General features: G+C 41.3%; 2 protein-coding genes across 4 annotated transcripts in view; one reads left to right on the forward strand and one right to left on the reverse strand.

Moving 5' to 3' along the window:
- Window positions 1-4027: 4027 nt before the first annotated feature.
- On the reverse strand, window positions 4028-13811 carry CUNH6orf120 (chromosome unknown C6orf120 homolog). Of its 3 annotated transcripts, none has more exons than XM_089669698.1 (2): window positions 13661-13811; window positions 4028-5134 (listed from the first exon to the last, which is right to left on the reverse strand). In XM_089669698.1, exon 2 carries the CDS (start codon window positions 5105-5107, stop codon window positions 4547-4549), a length of 561 nt encoding a protein of 186 aa, XP_089525824.1. In that variant the 5' UTR covers window positions 5108-5134; window positions 13661-13811; the 3' UTR covers window positions 4028-4546. The 3 variants fall into 3 exon arrangements, with proteins under 3 accessions (XP_089525824.1, XP_089525826.1, XP_089525825.1); XM_089669700.1 differs by having other exon boundaries at window positions 13649-13785; XM_089669699.1 differs by lacking the exon at window positions 13661-13811 and adding an exon at window positions 13423-13565.
- WDR27 (WD repeat domain 27) overlaps window positions 13601-23523 on the forward strand; it is a 425210-nt gene continuing 415287 nt past the window's right edge. The window contains exons 1-2 of the mRNA XM_089669697.1: window positions 13601-14144; window positions 19942-20140. Coding sequence (XP_089525823.1) covers window positions 19952-20140 — 189 coding nt within the window. The 5' untranslated portion in view covers window positions 13601-14144; window positions 19942-19951. The remainder of the gene's footprint in view (window positions 14145-19941; window positions 20141-23523) is intronic.

A 23523-nucleotide genomic window follows, 5' to 3' on the forward strand; every position in this document is an offset into this window, starting at 1 on the left:
ATCCTGCCGCCTCAACCTCCGAAACATTTCCAAAATCCGCCCCTTCCTAACCAATGACACCACAAAACAACTTATCCACTCCTTGGTTATATCCCGCCTCGATTACTGCAACTCCCTCCTCACTGGCCTACCGTTACACAGGCTATCCCCCCTTCAGTCTATTATGAATGCTGCTGCTAGACTCATACACCTTACCAACCGATCAGCGACTGCTGCCCCTCTCTGCCAATCCCTCCGCTGGCTTTCACTAACCCAACGTATAAAATTCAAAATACTACCCACAGCTTACAAAGCCATCCACAACACTGCCCCTAGCTACATCACCAACCTCATCCACAGATACCGCCCAAATCGCCCACTCCGCTCCTCCCATGATATCCTCCTCTCTAGCTCCCTCATCACCTCCTCCCACGCTCGCCTCCAGGACTTCTCCAGAGCCTCTCCCATCCTCTGGAACTTCCTACCACAGCATGTCCGGTCAGTCCCCACCCTGTCTGCCTTTAGGCGATCTTTGAAAACTCACTTCTTCAGGGAAGCCTACCACACCTCCACCTAAGAACTGTACTTGAATCACCTCCGCCAGATCATCCCCCGCAGCTATCACCTTTTGTATCACCTCCCCCTTCCTTTAGATTGTAAGCTCCACGAGCAGGGCCCTCCTATTCCTTCTGTACTAAAATGTATTGTAATTGTACGGTCTCCCTTATATTGTAAAGCACTGCGCAAACTGTTGGCACTATATAAATCCTGTATAATAATAAATATATAAATGCTTGAGGGTTCTAAGTAACAAAACATACTGATTTTTAAATGTAAACAAAGCGCCGGAAAAGGCCTGGTCTCTTTGTGAATTAAGCCCTATAATCCAGGTTTTATGAATATTAAGCCTGTGTATGCTAAGATATGGAATTTATAGGTAAGGATTTACAGGTCTAGGATAATAAGGATTTGTACCTAATCTACAGTTCCATGTTAGCTAGTGCTTCCCTCCCACCCCACAATGTGAACAGGCCTTCAACCACATTATGTTCAAAGCAGAACTAGTGGTTTGCACTTGTCCTGCATTGTACATAATACTGGTGCAATCAAAGATGAAGAGGTGCTTTGCGGGGACTAGTCATCACTTCCAGAACCAGTGGGGGAAAAGCCTGTGGTACCATAGTGTAAAGTAAATATTCTTCTGAATGAATTTAACCACAATGCCTATAGCTATGGAGATGAGGGAGGGCTTGTTTTAAAGTGTTTTTTTTTCTCCTTCATTGAGGGGCATGGGATTGAGAGACATTTAGATTATGCTGCCACCTACAGGAGGATTTAAATACTGGATACAAGGAAATAATGGCCAGCCAGGTGACATCTTTTCACTACTGAAAACTAACAATTTTTACAAGCCATTTTTTTGTTTTTCACAAAATTACTTTTTTATTCAAGGAAAAATTTGCTACATGCTGCTTAAGCTAGTCTCTTTATGCAGCTATTTGGAGCAGTGTGTCCTCAGCAATAGCTTTGGAGGCTGAACCCTGACCCCACTGGACTGGATGATGGTGGGGCTTGACTGAAATTTGACCATTGAACACTGGGCTCCGCACTGTGGAGCTTCTCAGCCCCTTGTTTACTATGTTAATTAGCAGCACAGCATGTTACAATTCCAGAGCTGTGGGACAGTCTCTGGTTTGACCCTGTCACCAAAGTAATCATTTAGGAATAGGCAGTGTGGGCTAAGCATCAGAGGATACTGCTTTATTTGCACCATTACTATTAGTTTTTTTTTTTTAGTTTCCATGGAAAGGGTTAAAACACTCAAGAACTGAGTGTTGCGTCACTAGGTAAACTGTCACATGCTCTTACTTTGAGCCCAGAGTATGGTAACACTTCCCCACCACTGCTCCTAATTGCAAGAGACATGCATTTCCACCTTGGATAGTCCCTGCTACCATCTACATCGATCTGGTCACTTCTGAGCATTTGAACAGCTCCTGTTCTTTTACAGGAGGTTTGTGAGTACTTAGGTTTTACCTGGTATTCTGAGTGAATTTTTCCCTGCCAAGCAATGCAACATGTCAGACCCCAGACAGAAGTGGAGCAGTCCTGCTTTATCTTTCAACTCAAAAGTCTTCCTTAGCTCCAGCTGGTGTGTTCCCCTCCTCGCTCTTATCTTCAGAGGACTTTACTTCAGTTATGTAAGATTTCACAGGTTCAACTGCAACCTTGATTGCTGACTCTAATAGCAGAAGATATTAGCATACCTTTCCCTCCAGAATAGAGATCAGATCTGCCTACAGCCTTAGTGGCCTGCATAAACTCCATCTGACAAAGAATTTAAAAAATCCTTCCTGAATGATATTGTCTCTGGGGAGTTGCAGGCACTTTCCGGAGCTCCCAGGCTTAGAGAGATCATTTTGGCTCTTATTGATGCAGGGCATGGTGAAATGGAAGAGCATCCTGTAGCTTCTACTAGTGTTGTTACCAGTTTTGGATCTCTTAGAGAGCCTAAGACTTCAAGAGCTTCCTTCTCCAAGCCACCCTGTATGGAGACTGGAAAACGTCTGATAATGGAGACTGGGAAACGTATGCTAAACTATTCACACCTCCAAAACATTTTGCAGTCATTATCCAGTAAGAGAGCTGACAGCCTGCTGGAAGCAGTGCTGTAGTGAAAGGGTTAAACTCTCCATTTCCAGACTCTGACTCTTTTTTGCAAGAGTCAACTGAAAATCATTTTTGCATGAGAGTCATAGGGCAGATTTTAAACTACTTCAAGGCAGTCCTGTTTGCCTAGTTCCACGCCAGACCTTACAACTCAACATCCTGTCACTGTGGGACAAATCAGTTCAGTCTCTAATTTGCCTCTTCACTGAAGACCAGATTATCTCTGGCTTTATGTCTCACAAATTTAAAGCTGGAGCTGGGAAATCCTTTCATCTTATCTCTTTAAGGATCTTGACAATGGATGCCAGCCTGGCAAGCAGTCCTAGACACTTTGTCAGTGCAGGGGAGTTGGACACCAGTGAAGCACCATACAGCCTTAGCTTTTTCTCCCCTGCCACACCTCACATTTTGCTATGAGATCTGAATTTGATTCTCCTGGAAATTGTTGCCATCACTTGAGGCAAGTTCCTTGTCTTGTTAAAAAAAAAAAAAAATTTCTGGTCTTATCAAAAGACAAGGTATAATTGAGGCCTAGAGCTGCTTTCCTTCCTAAGGTGGTTTCAGCTTTTCCCCTCAACCATGACATAGTTCTTCCATCCCTCTGCCCAGCTCTAGAACATCAGACTTTACTTCATTGTCTGGATACAGTTTGTACTATGCAAGTCTGCCTCACAACCACTGATTGCATTAGGAAGACAGACTCTTTTGCCATCCCAGCAAAGGGGAACCAGCCCTTCACTTCACCATTTCTCAGTTACTCAGATTATAGTTCAAAGCTATAGTCTCAAGGGTTCCATCCTTTCCTGTCAAGGCACACTGTACTAGATCAGTGAGTGCTTCTTGGGCTTTCAGGCATGCAGCAACGGCTTCCCATATTTGCAAGACTGCTACTTGGTTTTCTGTTCACGTTCCCCAAGTTCTACCAGATGGATGCTTGGGCCTCAACCTTGTTACAAATTGAAGGCATTTTGGAACTGAGAAGAGTAATACTACCCCTTGTATACCTGAAAGCATACTTTTTTTAGCACCTAACGTTTGGTTTTTTTATGCTATTGTGTGCTAGCCCAAGATTCAGAACAGGGGCAGGAGGCTGAAAATAAAGGCCATCAGCTCAGATTGAAGAATGGTGGTCCAACACACTCCCATCATAATCTCAACTAATGCTCTCCAATCAGCAAAGCTTAACACTCCCCAAGGAATAAACACATATCCAAGAATTACAACCATGTAATGATCATATGTCAGGAAAATATTTTATACTCTCTTCAACAAACCTCCCACGATAGTTGTGATGTTGAAATTAGTTTAATTGTTGAGGGTTTTTTTTTTCCTATGTTTAAGGCAGGTAATAAAAATCAAAGTGTAAATAAGTAACAACTCTGCTAATAACACTTTATTCCCAGTACAAAACATTGGGCGTCTACAGATACCAGCCTGTAAACTGTGAGCTTTGATTTGTAAAATACATTATGAATTACCAAATTATATTATTCATAGGAAAAAATATATACACATCTTTTTTAAAATAGTCTATAATTTTTTCAGAAGGCAAAAATTACAAATTGTTTCTAGCCAGTGTAAGCAAATAGACTGGCAATCCCATAAAAGGATCTGGCACCTAATACAATATTGTATATTTTAGAAGATGCAACCTCAGAGTCATAGTTCTGTTAAAGCCCATTGACACCTACAGGTGTTTCAGCGATAAGAAACTCTGTTGTAACTAACCGGATGATTGCTAAATTCAGAGCCGGTAAATGTGCCAGTATAGGAAAACATGCCAACTGCTATAATGTGAACATCCTAATCCTTATTCTTTATTATTTATCCAAAAATTCCAGTTTTAATTACAAAACCAATCTCAGTTTTGATGGACTGTATAGAAATATAATAGCACTTAAAAGAGAATCTCTAGGACAATCTTGAGAATCCCAATGAGAATAGTCTGTAGCACAGATTCTTCTTCACGAGTTGCTTCAAATTGAGGTTGCCGCTGCTTTCTGTGACTTTCCTCCATCTGTTCTGGATCATAGGATGCTTCAGCAAAAGGGTCTTCTCGTATTGTTTGATCATAGTATACTTTAATTTCAAATTCACTCTCTATATAAGAAGGATGGCCATAGATTCCAATCCCCACAGGGCGCTTGAATTGGTCTGGCACAACTATAATATCCAGGCCACACGTCATGGACTGTAGATCATACTCATCAAAACTGGGGTTGAGGGTAGCATCAGAGACATACATATCTGCATCACCTCTCAAGCTCTGCATCTCGAGTATAATCATCCCTTCATGGTTAAGTCTCAGATAGCTGTAATTTCCTGCCCCTACTTGTCCCTGAACAACATGTAAGAGCATCCATTCTTCTGGAATTTCTTCACTACTGAAGCACTCTATGATGAATAAAGAGTACAAGGCAAAAAGTGTCAAAATGCTCTTTTTGTGGTATGACACCATCTCTCTAAGCAACTGAATGTGAACATCCTATTGGAGAAAAAAAACAAACAAACATTATAACTTACAATCAGCACCTTAATGATATGCAATATTAAAAAAAAAAAAAAAAAAAAAAAAAAAGGGAGGCTATGGGTATATGAGTGATCAAAGTAAATCCAAATACAGGGTTTCAAATGCTGATGCTAACTGCGCCTCTGGCATCAATACTTGAGTCACTAAACTGAAACAAGATTGCTGATCAAAAAAAACCACAAACTAGAAATCCTTATCTGCATACATGTTCTAGGTCAGTAATGGATTCCAGGTCAGGCGCATTCAATAAAAATAAGAAAAAAAAGGCACAAAAATCAGTTGTTAACAAAAGCAACCATACTAGTTTTTCATTTTAAAATAATCTTAATAAAACTGGCTTTAATAATCATTATGCTGTAAGGCTGACTTCTACTTTTTAAATCAGTGACTTGGGACAAGTATGCAGCTCAAAAATTCCTTATTTGTAGACATTTACTTGAAACCATAGACAAATGTGGTTTCAAGTATTGCCTACATATATTTCACATATTGCAGCATATAAACCAGCATTTTCAAGGGCAGAGGTCAGAAATGGCCACCTTTCATGCCAAGTGGCCTTTAACCCTTTTGCTGTCAGAACAGTTTTTGCACAAATGTTTAATAATTTAAGCCCTGAAAATTGCATGAAACCCCAAAATATTATATAATTTCTGAAAGCAGACACCCTAGAGATTAAAATGGTGTAATATAAAAAATTAGGAATTACCACCATTAGTGAAAAGGTCTAGGAAACGCAAAATTTCAGCTAAACAAAAAGCACCAAAACTGGTTTTAGGGCATAAAATGCATTTACCCTGTTTTGGTAAAATGTAGAAGATGAGGTTGTGTCGAGTAATTAGATTCCCAACATGTCAAACCATAAAACTGTGCACTTGTGAAATGGCGACAAACCTCAGTACCCTATATTTTCCATAGGCAACGTTTTGAAAGCCCCTACAGGTCGTCCGTTTAGTGTTACACAGGAGCTTTTGTGCTCCAATTATTGCTCTCACTCTGGTTTTCATGGCGATATACAATGTGTATAGCAATTGATGTCTTTGTGCTTAGGCACCCCTGGTAATGTGCGCATCAACATTCATACATGTGGGGGGCATGTTATATGCTTGGGTGTAATTAAAATGTTTTGCAAATTTTCTAATATATATCTTTTTTATTTTACTACACTTTTATTCCATCCACTATGTAATGAATTTTTGGCGACAGGTCCTCTTTAATGAGACAACATGGGTCTAAAAGTTCACAGATGTCTCACCTGCCCTGCAATGAATCGAATGCAGTGCAGATTGCACTCTATTAGATTATTTCCCAAACAGTATGGCAGGGGAAAGTGAAAGGGGGACACAGAACAGACGTCATACACGTCGCTTCCGGATCAGCAAGAGGAAGGGAACCCAAGTCTTTGCGGCTCCCTCCCCTCTACCCAGTGGCACCTGACATACCGGTCTCAGACCAGCAGAAGGGCAAGCAGAGCCTGGGATACCTGGAAAGGGTGGCTGTTACTGGGCAGTATGGAAATGATTGGGTGGCTGTGCAGCGCCTGGACCGTTTCCATCTGACAGCCAGCAAACTGTAGCCACCAGGAGTGTGTGCAAAACCCCTGCTGTCAGCTCTGCACATTGTATGGACCTGGCAGTAAATAGGTTAGGTCTATTAGTGGCAAAGAGATTTAAAGCCTGTCTCTGGGAAAAGGAAAAATGATCCCTTGCAGTGGAGCTGCTCTCGCATTACATAGCTTAAAATAGAACTATAGGCAAAAACTTTTTTTTTTTTTTTTTTTTTAATTTTGGATGTAGAGTAAGGGAGGATTAAAGCCCATCAGTTTTTTTCTGCAATTTTCCATCGTGGAGATTTCCCTTCACTTTTTGTCTCATAGCCAAAACAGAGAAGAAACCCCAGCAAATTAAGGGAATTCCTTGGGGACCCCCAGGTCACCAGAACTAGTGTCCACATTGGAAGATTTTCCATGTAATACTTTTCTAGTAACGACCCAAAATTTGGGATGTTTTTACTTTCACTTTCAATGAAAATGGTAAATAGGACAAATAGAGAGTGTGAATCTCTTTAACGGGGACACAGACAGCAATAAAAACTGACGGGTTCTAATCCCTCTACACTCAAAAGGCCAAAAAAAAAAATAAAAAAAAATATTCTCTTTTTATTGTTTGATATACTCAAAAGCAAAAAGTGTGGAACTTTACTGGTGCCGGGTGGGACAGACATGTAAATATAAAAATGTATTCCAAATTTCATTAAAATCACAACATTAAAAACAATTCAGGGCCATAGCCCTTGCAGAGCAGATATATATCCAGAGAAGAACTGCCAAACTGAAAAAAAAAAAAACCCCCACATACAACATAATCTTAGATTGTAAGCCCCAATGAGCAGGGCCCTCAATCCCTACTGTATTAAATTAAACTGTCTTCCCTTATGTTGCATAAACTGTTGGTGCTTTATAAATCCTGTATAACCGCTTGCCGCCCACCCGCAACGTACTGCGAATGTGCGGCAGCTACATGCAAAGCGATGTGCAGGTACGTCACTCTGGCTGTACTAACACAGGGGTGCACTGCGCGCCCGAGTGGCTGTGCAGCGCTCCCCACCCGCGACACAGCAGAATGAAGATCCTAGTGAATGGGACCCAGTGATTATGTGATTACTATGCGATCACATGATCACAATTTTAGCAAAGTTGTTATGAATCAATCTAATTCATACCAACTCTGCTTGTCTTCCTGATGAGCTGTGACTGGCCCACAGCTCTCACATGGTACGTGGGGCCAATCACAGCACCTTGTACCATGTAACCAGCTATAGCCAATCACAGATCACTATTATTTTGAACGGTCATGAACTTAACCCATTCATGACAGTTCAAAGCAAGCTTTGCATTGCAGGAGAAATAATCTTTATTGCTCCTGCAAAGCGTAAAAAAAAAAACCCTGATCACTGTCCCGTAGTACAATGTTACTAAGATAACATTGTACTACTCTGATAAAAGTATTTAAAAAAAAAATTGGAAGGCCTAACCCTCAACATGGGCATTACAAAAAACAAAGAATTGCGGTCATATTGGTCCACAGACCCAATTCATCATATGCCCATGTTCTCTGCTGTTACATACATGCCCAACAAAGACCAGCAACACAGTGGTACATCACTGGACTTTGAGTGGTTACTCCAGGATGATAAAACAGCATGAGCAAGTGAATGCTGAAACTCCTGCGCTGGACGATGAGCTCCACAATGTCAGTAACCCCCCATGGAGTACTTTTTGGGAATGCAAGCCTTGCTGCCCTCAACGGACCAGGGAAATCCAAAGAAGCTGTGTGCAAAGAAACAAACAAACAAACAGAGGGCACACGGGCCTAGTGCATTACCTTCTAAAAATTAGATTTATTGAATAAAAAAATAGTATACTCACAAAAGAATAAAATCAAAAGGCACATCACAAAAAAGACAGCATGGTCCAATCTCCCTAGATGGTGGCTGTTGGGAGACTGTAGGCCTTTTTTGACTGTTTCAAGGCAGAACCTCTTTCTCAGAGCTCCAGAAAGTGTATTTCCCAAAAAATTTGCATCTGAAAAAAATTGCTGCACAAATACTAGGGCCATTGCTTTAAAAAAAAAAATTTAATATTTGTGGGTTCAAAATAATTTTATATTAAAAAAATATAAAAATTTCATGTAAATTTCATGTAAACAAAAAAAAAAAAAAGTGTCAGAAAAGGTTTGTTCTTCAAAATGGTTAGAAGAGTGGGTGATGTGTGGCATAAGCTTCTAATATTGGCCCTGAAATCCCAGGATAGAATAAGCCCCCCCCAACAAGTGACCCCTTTTTGGAAAGCAGGCACTCTCAAGGTATTTGCAATGTGTTTGAAAATGAAAGTGTATTTTGTCCTCTTATTCTTTTTCAAAACACAAAATGATATCTGAAAAATGCTCACCATGCCTCTTATCAAATTCCTTGGGGTGTCTACGTTCCAAAAAGGGGTCATCTGGGTGGGGGGTGGGGGTTTACTATACTGATATTTTAGGGCCTCTGAAACTGTGATAAGTAGTGAGGAAATATGTCCTTTCAAAACCGGAAGGTGGCCATGGGGGCCTGTATGTGGCTAGGGTGCCAAAAAGTCTCTCACATGTGGTATCCCCAAACTCGGGAGAAATACAGCCATGGCTTACGTAAGCAATATATCATTCGGATGACAACTTTGTGTGGGGGGGAAAAAAAAAAAAAAAAAAGAAAACCACACACCTTCCATAGACTCAACATGCCTCTCAGAAAATTCCTTGGGGTGTCTACTTTCCAAAAAGGACATTTCAGGGGGTTTTGTACCGCCCTGGCACTTTAGGACCTCAAGAAATGTGATAGACAGTCAGAAAGTAAAAGCTGTGTAAATTCCAGCATATATACACACCATAGTTTGTAGACCAACTTTCACACAAACCAATATACACGTATTGGGATTTTTTTTTTTTTTAACCAAAGACATGTAGCAGAATAAATTTTGGCCTAAATTTATGACTGAGTTTATTGGATATTTTGGTTTTTATTTTTACAACCAAAAGCAGAAAAATCTTTTTTCCCCAAAATATTAAGTATTTTTTCGTTTAGATCACAAAAAATTAAAAACCGAGTGGTGATCAAATACCACAACACACACACACACACACACACACACACACACACACACACACACACACACACACACACACACACACACACACACACACACACACACACACACACACACACACACACACACACACACACACACACACACACACACACACCTCAAAAAAATTAAAGGAATCTTGGGCACCTGTGCATGGTAGCCAATCAGCTTCTAACCTCAGCATGTTCAGTTAAGCTTCAGCAATAAAACCTGGAAGCGGATTGGTTTTTATGCAGAAGTGGACAAGATTCTGAGTCAACCAGGTTTAGTAAATAAACCCCCATCTGTCTCTTTAAGAGCATGACCGATGTCAGGCATGCTTACAAGCACGTGGTGGCCATACAAACTATTGAGTACCATCTCGAGTTGCTGCAATGAAGTTTCAGCAAAATGGACTAGCCCGCTGCATTATTTTTTCACTTTGATTTTCGAGGTGTCTTTGAATTCAGTCCTCTGTAAGTTAATTTTAATTTCCATCAAATGATGGGGCATCCTTATGCTCCGAATACATTACCCAGTCCATATCAGTATAGATATCCAGCATGATATTTTCCCCCACTGAGATCGAATGTGTTTTCAGTGTCACACACACACCTCGATACCTGAGACTTTTACCCCCTTCCTGCCCAAGCCAATTTTCAGCTTTCAGTACTCTCACATTTTGAATGACAATAGTGCGGTCATGCAATACTGTACACAAATTAAATTCTTAGCATTTTGTTCACACAAATAGAGCTTTTTGGTGCTACAGTGATACCTCAGTTAACGAATGCTTCTGTTTACGGACAACTCAGTACGAACAACTCAGTTGACGAACAGAAGAGCTCGCGAAAATTTGCTTCGGTTCACAAATTCTGCTTCAGATGACGAACACAAGCCCCAGCCATCTTCCCTGCTCTGACACGTGGTCGTGACTTCCTGTAGGCGAGATCGCAGTTACAGACAAACACTGAAAGTGTACTGTGAAGACACTTACAGTACTGAGCTTTTTGGTATGCCTTTTAGCACATACTGTACATCCTTGTGCACACTTGCTGTAAAGCTTTTTAGCACATACTGTACCGGACATCCAGTATAGCTCCAGAGAAAATTCAGAGCAAGCACTGTGGTAAGAAGAAAGTGCGGAGCGGTAATGAAGGTGACCAGAACGTGCAGAGCAAGCATGGTGGTAAAAAGAAAGTAAGAATGGTAAAAATAAGGTTGTGAAGAAAAAAACCGTTGAGTTGGAGAAGGAAATTGTAGAAAAGCATGACCATGGTATGGACTGTGTGACTGATCTGGCCTCGAAGTACAAGATGGCAAAGACGACAATCTCGACTATTTTGAAGCAGAAAGCTGACATCAAAAGGAGCTGATATGGCAAAAGGAGTAACGATGTTAACCAAGCACAGGACGCAAGTGCTGGAAGAGGTGGAAAAACTTAAATTAATGTGGTTGAATGAGAAACAGGTGATAGTGTTAGTGAAGCTATAATCTGTGAAAAAGCCAGAAATTGCACACTGATTTACTGCAAAAAAAAAAAAAAAAAGAAACCCCTCTGCAAGTGCAGCAAGTGAAGAATTTAAAGCCAGTAGAGGGTGGTTTGAAAAATTCCACAAAACTGGCATCCACAGTGTGATAAGACATGGTGAGGCTTCTAGCTCAGACAAGGCTGCTGCAGAAGCCTACAAGAATTTGCGGAATTCATGAAGGTGGAAGGATACGTCGCTTAACAAGTGTTCAACTGTGATGAAACAGGGATCTTCTGGAAAAAGATGTTGAACAGAACCTATATTACAAAGGAGGAAAAGGCCATGAAGGATAGATTGAAGAGGAAACCCCTGAAGGAGATCTCCCCAATGTCCTTATGGAGGGGGACTCTCCTTCCTAACAATAACCGCCTCCCACCCACCTTCCTGTCCTCCACGCCAGAAGCAAGGTTAATGTTCTCTCTCTTCATATTGTACTTTGTTTCATATTTTTGTGGTTCAAAAAAAAAAAAAAAAGTTCAGAATGAATTAACCTTATTAACATTGAACCTTATGGGAAAATTTGATACGGTTTGCAGACAAATTCGGTTTGGGACCACGTTCGTAGGGGTCAGTACAGATTAACCGGATTTACAATGAACTCTATGGAAAGATTGGCCTCAGTTTGCGACTAATTCGGTTTGCGACCAGAGTCGTGCAACAAATTAAGTTCGTGAACCGAGGTATAGTTTGAGGGAAAAAAAAAAAAAAAAAAAAACACACACACACACACACACACACAAACAAAAATGTATTCTGTTAGATTTCTTAAAACAAAACAAATCAGTGTGTATTACTTAGTCTAAAGGAAAGTTATTGAGTCTACAAACTATGGCCCCTTTCACACAGGGCGGATCCGTCAGCTGTACAATCTGTATAGAGGTCAGGGTAGGATGTGATGACAGGTCCCCTTCAGTCGTATAGATTGCATAGAGGTCAGGGTAGGATGTGATGACAGGTCCTCTTTAGTCTTATAATCTATAGGACTGAAGAGGCCCTGTCATCACATCCTACCCTGACAGTTGTGCAATCTATATGGCTGAAGAGGCCCTGTCATCACCTCCTACCCTGACCTCTATACAATCTATAAGACCAAGGAGGCCCTGTCTCCACATCAAAGTACAGCTGTCAGGGTAGAATGAGATGACAGGGCCTCTTCAGTCCTATAGATTATACAGCTGTCAGTGTAGGATGTGATGACAGGGCCTCTTCAGTCCTATAGATTATACAGCGGTCAGGGTAGGATGTGATGACAGGTCCTCTTCAGTCCTATAGATTGTACAGCTGTCAGTGTAGTATGTGATGACAGGTCCTCTTCAGTCCTATAGATTGTACAGCTGTCAGTGTAGTATGTGATGACAGGTCCTCTTCAGTCCTATAGATTGTACAGCTGTCAGTGTAGTATGTGATGACAGGTCCTCTTCAGTCCTATAGATTGTACAGCGGTCAGTGTAGGATGTGATGACAGGTCCTCTTCAGTCCTATAGATTATACAGCGGTCAGTGTAGGATGTGATGACAGGTCCTCTTCAGTCCTATAGATTATACAGCGGTCAGTGTAGGATGTGATGACAGGGCCTCTTCAGTCCTATAGATTATACAGCGGTCAGGGTAGGATGTGATGACAGGGCCTCTTCAGTCCTATAGATTGTACAGCGGTCAGGGTAGGATGTGATGACAGGTCCTCTTCAGTCCTATAGATTGTACAGCTGTCAGGGTAGGATGTGATGACAGGTCCTCTTCAGTCCTATAGGTTATACAGCTGTCAGGGTAGGATGTGATGACAGGTCCTCTTCAGTCCTATAGGTTATACAGCTGTCAGGGTAGGATGTGATGACAGGTCCTCTTCAGTCCTATAGATTGTACAGCTGTCAGGGTAGGATGTGATGACAGGTCCTATAGATTGTACAGCTGTCAGTGTAGGATGTGAGGTCTCTTCAGGCGTCTATCATGTTATACAGGCAGCCATAGTCCAGGTGCAGTATATGATCGGCATGCTGACAATGGGGAGATGAATCCCCTCGCGGAGGGGGAGATAGAAGGCGCACACAATGGACTCACCAGACAGGAGCCCTCCACCCCCCACCGGGGATCACACCGCCAGCTCCACGAACGGGCAGCCCAGCACAGGAAGCAGTACAGAGGAGGCGGAGCCCACCAACAGGAAGAACAGGCAGTGACAGAAATAACCGCGCTTCATTTAGCTGTATGACGTATTATATACACCTACAATAAACGTCTATGCTCATGAACCTTCTTCTATACATACGCATTACGGAGAACGTACTTGGATACGTACCGAGCTCCTCTCACTGTCCGTCCGTCAGTCCGTACAGTCACACTCTCCTCACACACGCTTCTTATTCTCCGCCCTCTCTCTTCTGTGCTTCCTAACAAACTCCCGCCAGCGCCACCTAGCTGCGCCACGTTCGGCACTCACGGAATAGTGATAGCGACCCCTGGCGGCTCCACTAATCACTGTCATGCTGGCTGACAATTCCCACCCACCTCCCTGCCACACTGAAATCAGATAATAGGAAATATATTTGGAAAATATTTTGTTGTTAGAGCTGCGCCGACATTTTGGTGTCAGCGGCTCTCTCGATGTCTTGGAGTTAAATGGCCCAGGTTCTGTGTTAGGTATCTCGTCCTATCAATGTCCTAGGAAGATAGCCGTGACGTCATTGATGTGGTCCTTCTGGCTCGCCGTATTCTAAAAAGGCAGCTGCTGTTGCTAGGATACAGAACACATGGTGGATTTGTTGACAAAAGATCTCCACGAGGTAAGAAGTGTGACTGTAGGTGGGTAATAGTTAGGAATTAGGATGAGGAGAGTTCTGTTCTGCACAGGTGGGTGGAATTCATTCACAAAGCAACGTGTTCTTATAATGACGTTTGATTTTTTTCGTAGCTAGTATAACAATAGGCAAAACCTTTTTTTTAAATTTTGGATACAATAAGGGAGGGTTATACCCACCATCAGATTTTTGTTCACCACCTGTGTCTCATTGCAGATTTCCCTTCACTTCCTGTCTCATAGCTAAACAGGAAGTGAAAGGAAATCCCTTAAAATTAACCATTTGCCTCTGGGGCACCTTTACCCTCTTCCTGCCCATGCCAATTTTCAGCATTCAGCGCTGTTGCACATTGAATGACAATTGTGTGATCATGCAACACTGTACCCAAACTAAATGATCATTTTTTTTAGACAAATAGTGCTTTCTTTTGGTGGTATTTAATCACCACTGGTTTGTTTTTATTTTTTTGCTAAACAAACAAAAAAAAGACCAGACATTTAAAAAAAAAAGTTTTTCTTTGTTATAAAGTTTTGTAAATAAGTGATTTTTTTACTTCACTGATGTGCGCTGATGAGGCTACACTGACGGGCACTGATGAGGATGCAGCACTGATGGGCATTGATAGACTGCACTGATAGGCTGCACTTATGGGCACTGATAGCCAGCACTGAGGAGACAATGATAGCAAGCACTGATAGACAGCACTTATGGGAACTGATAGCCAGCACTGAGGAGACAATGATAGCAAGCACTGATAGCCAGCACTTATGGGCACTGATAGCCAGCACTGAGGAGGCAATGAAAGCCAGCACTTATGGGCACTGATAGCCAATACTGAGGAGACAATAATAGCAAGCACTGACAGCCAGCCCTTATGGGCACTGATAGCCAGCACTGAGGAGGCAATGATAGCCAGCACTGATATCCAGCACTGATGGGCAATGATAGCCAGCACTGATAGCCAGCACTTATGGGCACTGATAGCCAGCACTGAGGAGGCAATGATAGCCAGCACTGATAGCCAGCACTTATGGGCACTGATAGCCAGCACTGAGGAGGCAATGATAGCCAGCACTGATATCCAGCACTTATGGGCACTGATAGCCAGCACTGAAGAGGCAATGATAGCCAGCACTGATAGCCAGCACTTATGGGCACTGATAGCCAGCACTGAGGAGGCAATGATAGCCAGCACTTATGGGCACTGATAGCCAGCACTGAGGAGACAATGATAGCAAGCACTGATAGCCAGCACTGAGGAGGCACTGATAGCCAGTACTGGTGGGCACTAATACTAAGTATTGATGGGGATACACTGATCATCAGGGCAGTGATGGACACGGAGGGACACACAGATCTCTACAGGCTAGAAAATTACATGTAGTTACATACAGTATCTCACAGAAGTGAGTACACCCCTCACATTTCTGTAAATATTTTATTCTATCTTTTCATGTGACAACACTGAAGAAATGACACTTTGCTACAATATAAAGTAGTGAGTGTACAGCTTGTATAACAGTGTAAATTTGTTGTCCCCTCAAAATAACCCAACACACAGCCATTAATAAAACTAAACTGCTGGCTAAAATTAATTTAGAATTCGTTCAAATTCGAATAAACAAAACGAATTCTGAAAAACGAATTAAATGAATTTAACTAATTGAACAAAACAAAATTAATCAAATAACAAAATGAAACAAAACACATTTTTTCATTTTGCACATCTAGTAAAGAGTGCCCCCTTGTCCTCTGTGAATAACTACACTATATGAACCACTGATGTATTTATACATGTTGACCATGTCCCCCCATAATTTTCTCAAGAGAGAATAAATTCAGTTCCTCTAATCTTTCCTCATAGCTGAGCTCCTCCATGACTCTTCTCAGTTTGGTTGCCCTTCTCTGTACTTTCTCCAGTTCCCTAATGTTCTTTTTGTGAATTGGTGCCCAAAACTGAACTGCATATTCCAGATGAGGTATTACTAATGATTTGTACAGGGGTACAATGATATCTCTCTCTCTGAAGTCTATACCTCTTTTAACCGCCTCCTGCCCACCATATAAGGAAATGATGGGCGCAAGGCGGTTCTTTTGTTCTGGGAGGACGTCATATGACTCCTCCCACTCTAACCGCGCATGTGCAGCTCCCTTGGACACAGCAGATCACCGATCAACAGAAACAACCGAAGATGTCGGCTCGGTCATGTGATCAGCTGTGTCCAATCACAGCTGATCACATGTATATAGGGAAGATTCCGGTTATTGGCATTTCTCTCCTCACCAGCTGTCACGCTGACAGCTCGAGAGGAGAGCCTGTAATCGGTGTGACGATTATGGCGTTAGACCCCCAGCCCTTCTCACCAAACTCGTGACCGAAGGACTTGCCAATCTAAAACCGCGCTGTCACGTGCTTAACAATGCCACGCCCAGCTGCACCCTGCACAAAGATTTTCCAGCTAATGGACCACAACCTGTGTGCCGGCAGCCTGGGAGCGATTGTTACTGGGTCAGGTTAATTACGCAATTAACCCTTCACACTACCACCACCTCCTTTTTGTACAGAGAAAGAGGAAACTCGGCAATATCAGCAATAACACTATGATGTTTGCATAAATGTTGTATGATCCTCCTGCACTTAATGGAGTGCGTATAGTACGAAGCAGCTAGCACTCAGACTGATACCAAACAGTAAAGTAAAGCATATGTAGGAAGGTAGTGCAGCGCTCAATAACACTCTTATATATAAAAAATGGCAGATACATTGAAATAGACTTATACTGCAATAAAACGTCATATACTGAAAGCAAATAAACAATGAATAAATACAATATCGTGATAGATATTAAGCAATAACAGTAACCGTACCCCCCTCACTCTCACTCTATAGAGTGTAAGGTGGGTACAGCTAGTCAAAGTGGGTAAGCACAATCCACAAGATAAGTAATGGTGTTTCAACACAGTAAAACTTCATGCATTGTGTTTAATAACACAGAACATTCAGTGCTGGTGCGTGACTCTCCTCCTCTGGCTGAATTGCCTTCTCACCTCCACTCTGCTACCCAATGGGCCTATGCGCCTTCAAGATCACTAATAGGATCTTTAATCCAATACTGTCAGGTAAGCTCCTCCAGACATCTCATCTGTTAGGGATGGTAAGCTGGATACCTTGGCTCCTGATCACCGCTGGGTGTACCACTCATCCAGATGTTGTAGGATATATATAAAAAACTCTGATAGTGTAGTGTGCCAAAGTAAAGTGCGTTTTATTGAAGAACAAAAGGATTGCACTTACATAGGGATGTCACATAGATTGCTTCCTCCACACATGCATGGGTGTACTGCATGGGAAAAGTGCCTATTTCCTGGGTATAGAAAGATGGCGGCCGTACCGGATGTACGTCACCATGTTCCGGATGCTGCGTCCTTGCGTATCTATGCGTTGCGTCACCGTACACGTGACTTCATCAGGATATGACGTACAACCATGCCACTTTTAAAGTCCCTTTTTTTTTTAAAGTCCCCTTTATTCCCCATTCTGATGCTCAGTTTGAACTTCAGCAAGTTGTCTTTACCACGTCTAGATGCCCAAATGCTTTAAGTTGCTGCCATGTGATTGACTGATTAGCACTTTGTGTTACCAAGCAATTGAACAGGTGTACCATAAAGTAGCCGGTGAATGTAACTGGAAAGTTGCATTTGCCATAAATTTTGGTTATCTGAAACCTTTCCAAGTGTAAGTGTTTTTCATCCTTGTCAAATCATAACACCATAAATCTCCAAACATATTGTATATTTACCCACACTATAAGGGCTCTCCCTACCCTCCTATTTTCTTTTTTTCTGGTGAATTCTGAGTTTTTTCCTTGCCACAGCTCCTTTGGAGGATTGCCACTCTGCAAATACCTTTTAGGAATGTACTGTTAACATCACCTGCAAAGCAGCTATGTTTTAGGAGCAAAACACTCTGTAATAACACTTCGGAATTATCCTTTTACATAAAGAGAACAGCAAAAAAAGCCCAAAAACTAAATATATACAGTGGATATAAAAAGTGTTCACACCCCTGTTAAAATGTCAGGTTTCTGTGATGTTAAAAAAAATTAGACAAAGATAAATAATTTAAGAACTTTTTCCACCATTAATGTGACCTATAAACTGTACAACTCAATTGAAAAACATACTGAAATCTTTTAGTGGGGGAAGTAGACTTAACAAACAAAAATAATTTGGTTGCAAAAGTGTGCACACCCTCTTATAATTGGGGATGTAGCTGTGTTCAGAATTAAGCAATTACATTCAAAATCATATTAAATATGAGTCAGCACACACCTGCTATCATTTAAAGTGCCTCTGATTAACCCCAAATAAAGTTCAGCTGTTCTAGTAGGTCTTTCCTGACATTTACTTAGTCACATCCTACAGAAAAAGCTGAGAAAGCTTCCAAAGCATCAGAGGGATCCCATTGTTAAACGGTATCAATCAGGAGAAGGATACAAAAGAATTTCCAAGGCACTAGATATACCATGGAATACAGTGAAGACAGTCCTCATCAAGTGGAGAAAATATGGTGCAACAGTGACAATACCAAGAACTGGACATCTCTCCAAAACTGATGAAAAGATGAGAAGGAAACTGGTCTGGGAGGCTGCCAAGAGGCCTACAGCAACATTAAAGGAGTTGCAGGAATATCTGGCAAGTACTGGCTGCGTGGTACATATGACAACAATCTCCCGTATTCTTCATATGTCTGGGCTATGGGGTAGAGTGGCAAGACGGAAGCCTTTTCTTACGAAGAAAAACATCCAAGCCCGACTAAATTTTGCAAAAATACATCTGAAGTCTCCCAAAAGCATGAGTGAAAATGTGTCTGATGAAACCAAGGTTCAACCTTTTGGCCATAATTCTAAAAGATATGTTTGGCTCAAAAACAACACTGCACATCACCAAAAGAACACCATACCCACGGTGAAGCATGGTGGTGGCAGCATCATACTTTGGGGCTGTTTTTTTTCAACTGGAACTGGGGCCTTAGTCAAGGTAGAGGGATTTATGAACAGTTTCATATACCAGTCAATATTGGCACAAAATCTTCAGGCTTCTGCTAGAAAGCTGAAAATGAAGAGGAACTTCATCTTTCAGCATGACAACGACCCAAAGCATACATCCAAATCAACAAAGGAATGGCTTCACCAGAAGAAGACTAAAGTTTTTGGAATGGCCCAGCCAAAATCTGTGGGGTGATCTGAAGAGGGCTGTGCACAGAAGATGCCCTTCCAATCTGACAGATTTGGAACGTTTTTGCAAAAAAGAGTAGGCAAATATTGCCAAGTCAAGATGTGCCATGCTGATAGACTCATACCCAAAAAGACTGAGTGCTGGAATAAAATCAAAAAGGTTCTTCAACAAAGTATTAGTTTAAGGGTGTGCACACTTATGTAACCATAATATTTTAGTTTTTTATTTTTACTTCCCTCCACCTAAAAGATTTCATTTTTTGTTCAACTTAGTTGTACAGTTTATAGGTTACATTAATGGTGGAAAAAGTTCTGTAATGATTTATCTTTGTCTCATTTTTTTTACATCACAGCAACCTGACATTGACATTATTCTTTATGTATTTCTAAATCATAGTATACAATGTGCCCTAATTTTATGTAGACATTCTGTATGTCAACTGTTCTTATGTAGACTGTTTATTCTCAGCCACAGTTCAATTAGTAATGTTCTATCTATAATGTTTATGTTTTACAATATGTATGCTAATAATTTATCATTGTAGGTTTTTATTAATGAAAAGGATGACTGAAACATCTTCCAAGGAAGATATATTTGTTCAGCCTGTGGTTTCTGAGAAGCGATCTACCGTATCCACCTCTCCTGTGTCCCATGTACAGCTTGCATGTACCCACCAGTACTGTGCTTTCCCATTGAATAGAAATGAGCTCTGCGTCTGGGACACAGCTAACCCACATGCACAGGTAATGGTCAGCACTCTCCTCTCATTGTATCTGAATCCCTGTGACTAGACAATTAAAGGAGAAGCAGCACACTCATGAGTTCATCTCTCAGTCACTGTGCAGTGTTAACCCCTTAGTGACTAAGGGTAAAACAAGTCTAAAAGCTTAAACACAATTTAGCAACTTTGACATGCGTTAGTAAAGCATTACATATCATCACAACTACTTTGTTTATCCAGGTGTATTATACCTTTTTTTTTTCAGGACAAATTGGGCTTTCTTTTGGTAGTAAATGGTAACAGATATATTCTATTGTTTTTTTTATTATCAAGGAAAAACTGGCCCAAAATAGTAAAAAAAAATAATTTTTTTAAATTTAACTGTATATTTCTTTTTACTACCAAAACCTACCACAAAAGAACAACCCACAATAAATTTTCCTGCTCCTGAAGATTGCAGCGATTCCACATATGTGTATGTTATTTGTTGTTTGTACCTGTAGTAGGGCTCAGAAGCAATAGTGCTCATTTTGCTTTTTTACCCTACTTAACCACCTCCCGTCCGGCTGTTGTATATAAACGGCCGGACGGTGGCACTGCAGGGTCGGGTGGCCGTCTATAAACGGCCTCCCCGCACCCTGCTTGTGCGCGCTCCCTGGGAGCGCGCAGCACCGCGATCCAGTGCCCGCTGTGTCCTCCGGACACAGTGAAACACCGATCGTCGGACGGGACCTCTATACGAGGTCCCGATTATGTGATAACTGATTGACCAATCAGTGATCACATGCAAAGTAATAAGCAAGATGTCACTTCTGACATCATTGCTTACTACGTGTGAAATCTGTGAATGATCACAGAGGTCACATGGTACAAGGCTATTCACAAAAGCCTTGTACCATGTGACAAGCTGTGACCAATCACAGCTCACTCAGTACTTCTCAATGAGTGCAAGAATGCACACAGAGAGAAGGAGAAATGATTGCTTTTACATCCTATATGGGTGTAAAAGCAATCAGTGTAAAAAAAAACAAAAAAAATCTTCATCACTCCCCACAAGTAGTACAGTGTCACCATGGTGACACTGTACTGCTAGGGTGACAGTATGTAAAAAAAAAAATAAAAATAAAAAATAATAATATAAAAATGTAAAAAAAAAGTTTAAAAATTATAATTTTTGCTTATAAACTAATTTGGATTTTTTTTTTTTTTTACTAAAAAGATAACGGAATAAATTTGGCTAAGATTTATGATGAAATATTATTTATTTGCAAAATTTTATAAAAAAAACACTTTTTTTCAAAATTTTTGGACATTTCATTTACAAAGCAAAAAAAATACAAATCCCAGTGGTGAATAAATACCACCAAAATAAAGCTTTATCTGTCTCAAAAAAATGGTAAAAAATTCATTTGGGTACAGTGTTGCATGACCGCGCAATTGTCATTCAAAGTGTGATAGCGCTAAAAGCTGAAAATTGCCCTGGTCAGGAAGGGGGTAAAAGTGTCCGGTCTGGAAGTGGTTAAAACACACTGACACTGATGCTACTTTTAAAAACCTTTTAGAAAAAAAAAATCATGCCCAAAATTTACTGATCATGACCTGTGACCCTGACCTTGGCCTTTGACCTTTACTTGACACTAACCCTGGCACTGACTTAAATCTAACATTGATCTAGGTATTTTTTTCTTTATTTTTTCCTTTCTTTTTTTGTACACACGTTTGTTTATATTTCCCCTGCATGAGGGAAAGAAACATTGTTTCTCTCCCCCATTGAGGGAGAAAGCAAAACAGAGGGGCGGGCTGCACAGTGACTGATCACTGTGATAGCCAATCAGAGGCTATCACAGCGATCAAGTGACTCAGAAGCAGGAGTACAGGACCAGGACATTCCAATGACAGCCCAGTATCTGTGCTGGGAGCGTGCTGTGCAGCGAGTTCCCAGCATAAACACAAGTATACATATCTATGCAGCCCCACAGAAAAAAGTCCATATATGCGTACTGTCGGCGTCAAGGGGTTAATATGTCAGCATGGCTCCTGACTGCCTTCTCGTGCTGCTTCTATCTCCCCCTTTCTGAGCTCCACTGTACAGGCTGTACAGTAGACTACGAAAGGATATATTCAGATACACTGCTTGCTATTAAAAGTATATTTAATTATGTATAATTTATTGTAGAGCTACATTTATTTGTGCTATTGTTATCTGCCTTGATTTCAGCTTTAATATTTATATTGATTCTTCTTGATTTTAACTAAAATATACCTGATAATTCTATCAGCAAGGTATTCTCACTGACACTTAAAGCGATAGTAAACGCTAAAAAAAAAATGTAAAACAGTTTTCCCCTGCAAGGCAAAGCCATAAAGTGCGAGTATGCATTGCATACTTGCACATTATGAAGAACTTCCCTTAAAACAAAGCCCTCCAGAGGCATGCTGTCACCGCTGCAGAGTCTTCCATCTTCACCCCGTCTTGCTTCCAGGTTCGCGGGCTGTGGCCACTTGGCTGGCCGAGCCGTGATGATGTCAATCCCGCACATGTGCGTGGGAGTCTCGGCCACGGCCCACAGCTCTGAAGGAACGGGACAGGTATGCCGTTCTTTCAGAGCACATGCAATGGGTGATGTCACCGGCTGCTGCTCGCTAGAATATCTCCTAAACGGTGTATGTTTAGGAGATATTCATTTTTTTTATATTTTTTTATTATAAGCTTACCTGTAGGTAAAAATAAAATATGAGAGTTTAATAATGCTTTAATTTACCAGGGATGCTTTCTCAATTCATCTGCGGTACTGAAACCCTTTACTGCACGCTCCTAAGTTGGACAACAAATAGTCATACAAGTTCATAGTGGGCTAACACATTTCAGTGTATTCATTGCTGTAAAACTGACATGCAACCCTCTACAGAACATGGACTCATCCACAATAACTTCATGCAATGGTGTTGATTTACTAAAACTAAAGAGTGCAAAATCTGCTGCAGCTGTGCATAGAAACCAGTTTTTTTTTGTCAAAGCTTAACCTGTTCACGCCGACAGTTTGCAAATATGCATCCTCTCAACGACTGGGCCTTGATGTCAAGCGGCCGCATGTTTGCCTACCAAAAGTAAACAAACATGTGCTGAGAGTGCGCGCCCTACGCGCTCCCGGCACATTTACCGGCGCCTCATGGAAAGGTCCTGATCACTACTTGTGATCGGAACCTTTCCGATCATGTGACTGCTGTGACAGCCGGTCACGTGACTCTAAATCATGTCCCGCCTCCCAGCATCACAAACCCCTTAAAAGGCCAGGAGGAACCAGTGCAAGGGGTTAATTGAACAAACTATATTTTAAGCTGATTGACTACCATGCACATCTGCACCAGATTTTGCACTCTTCAATTTTAATAAATCAACCCCAA

The sequence above is a fragment of the Staurois parvus genome, unplaced genomic scaffold (assembly GCF_062004578.1).
Source record: "Staurois parvus isolate SC_StPar_1 unplaced genomic scaffold, SC_StPar_1.0 ptg000081l, whole genome shotgun sequence".
NCBI lineage: Eukaryota > Metazoa > Chordata > Amphibia > Anura > Ranidae > Staurois > Staurois parvus.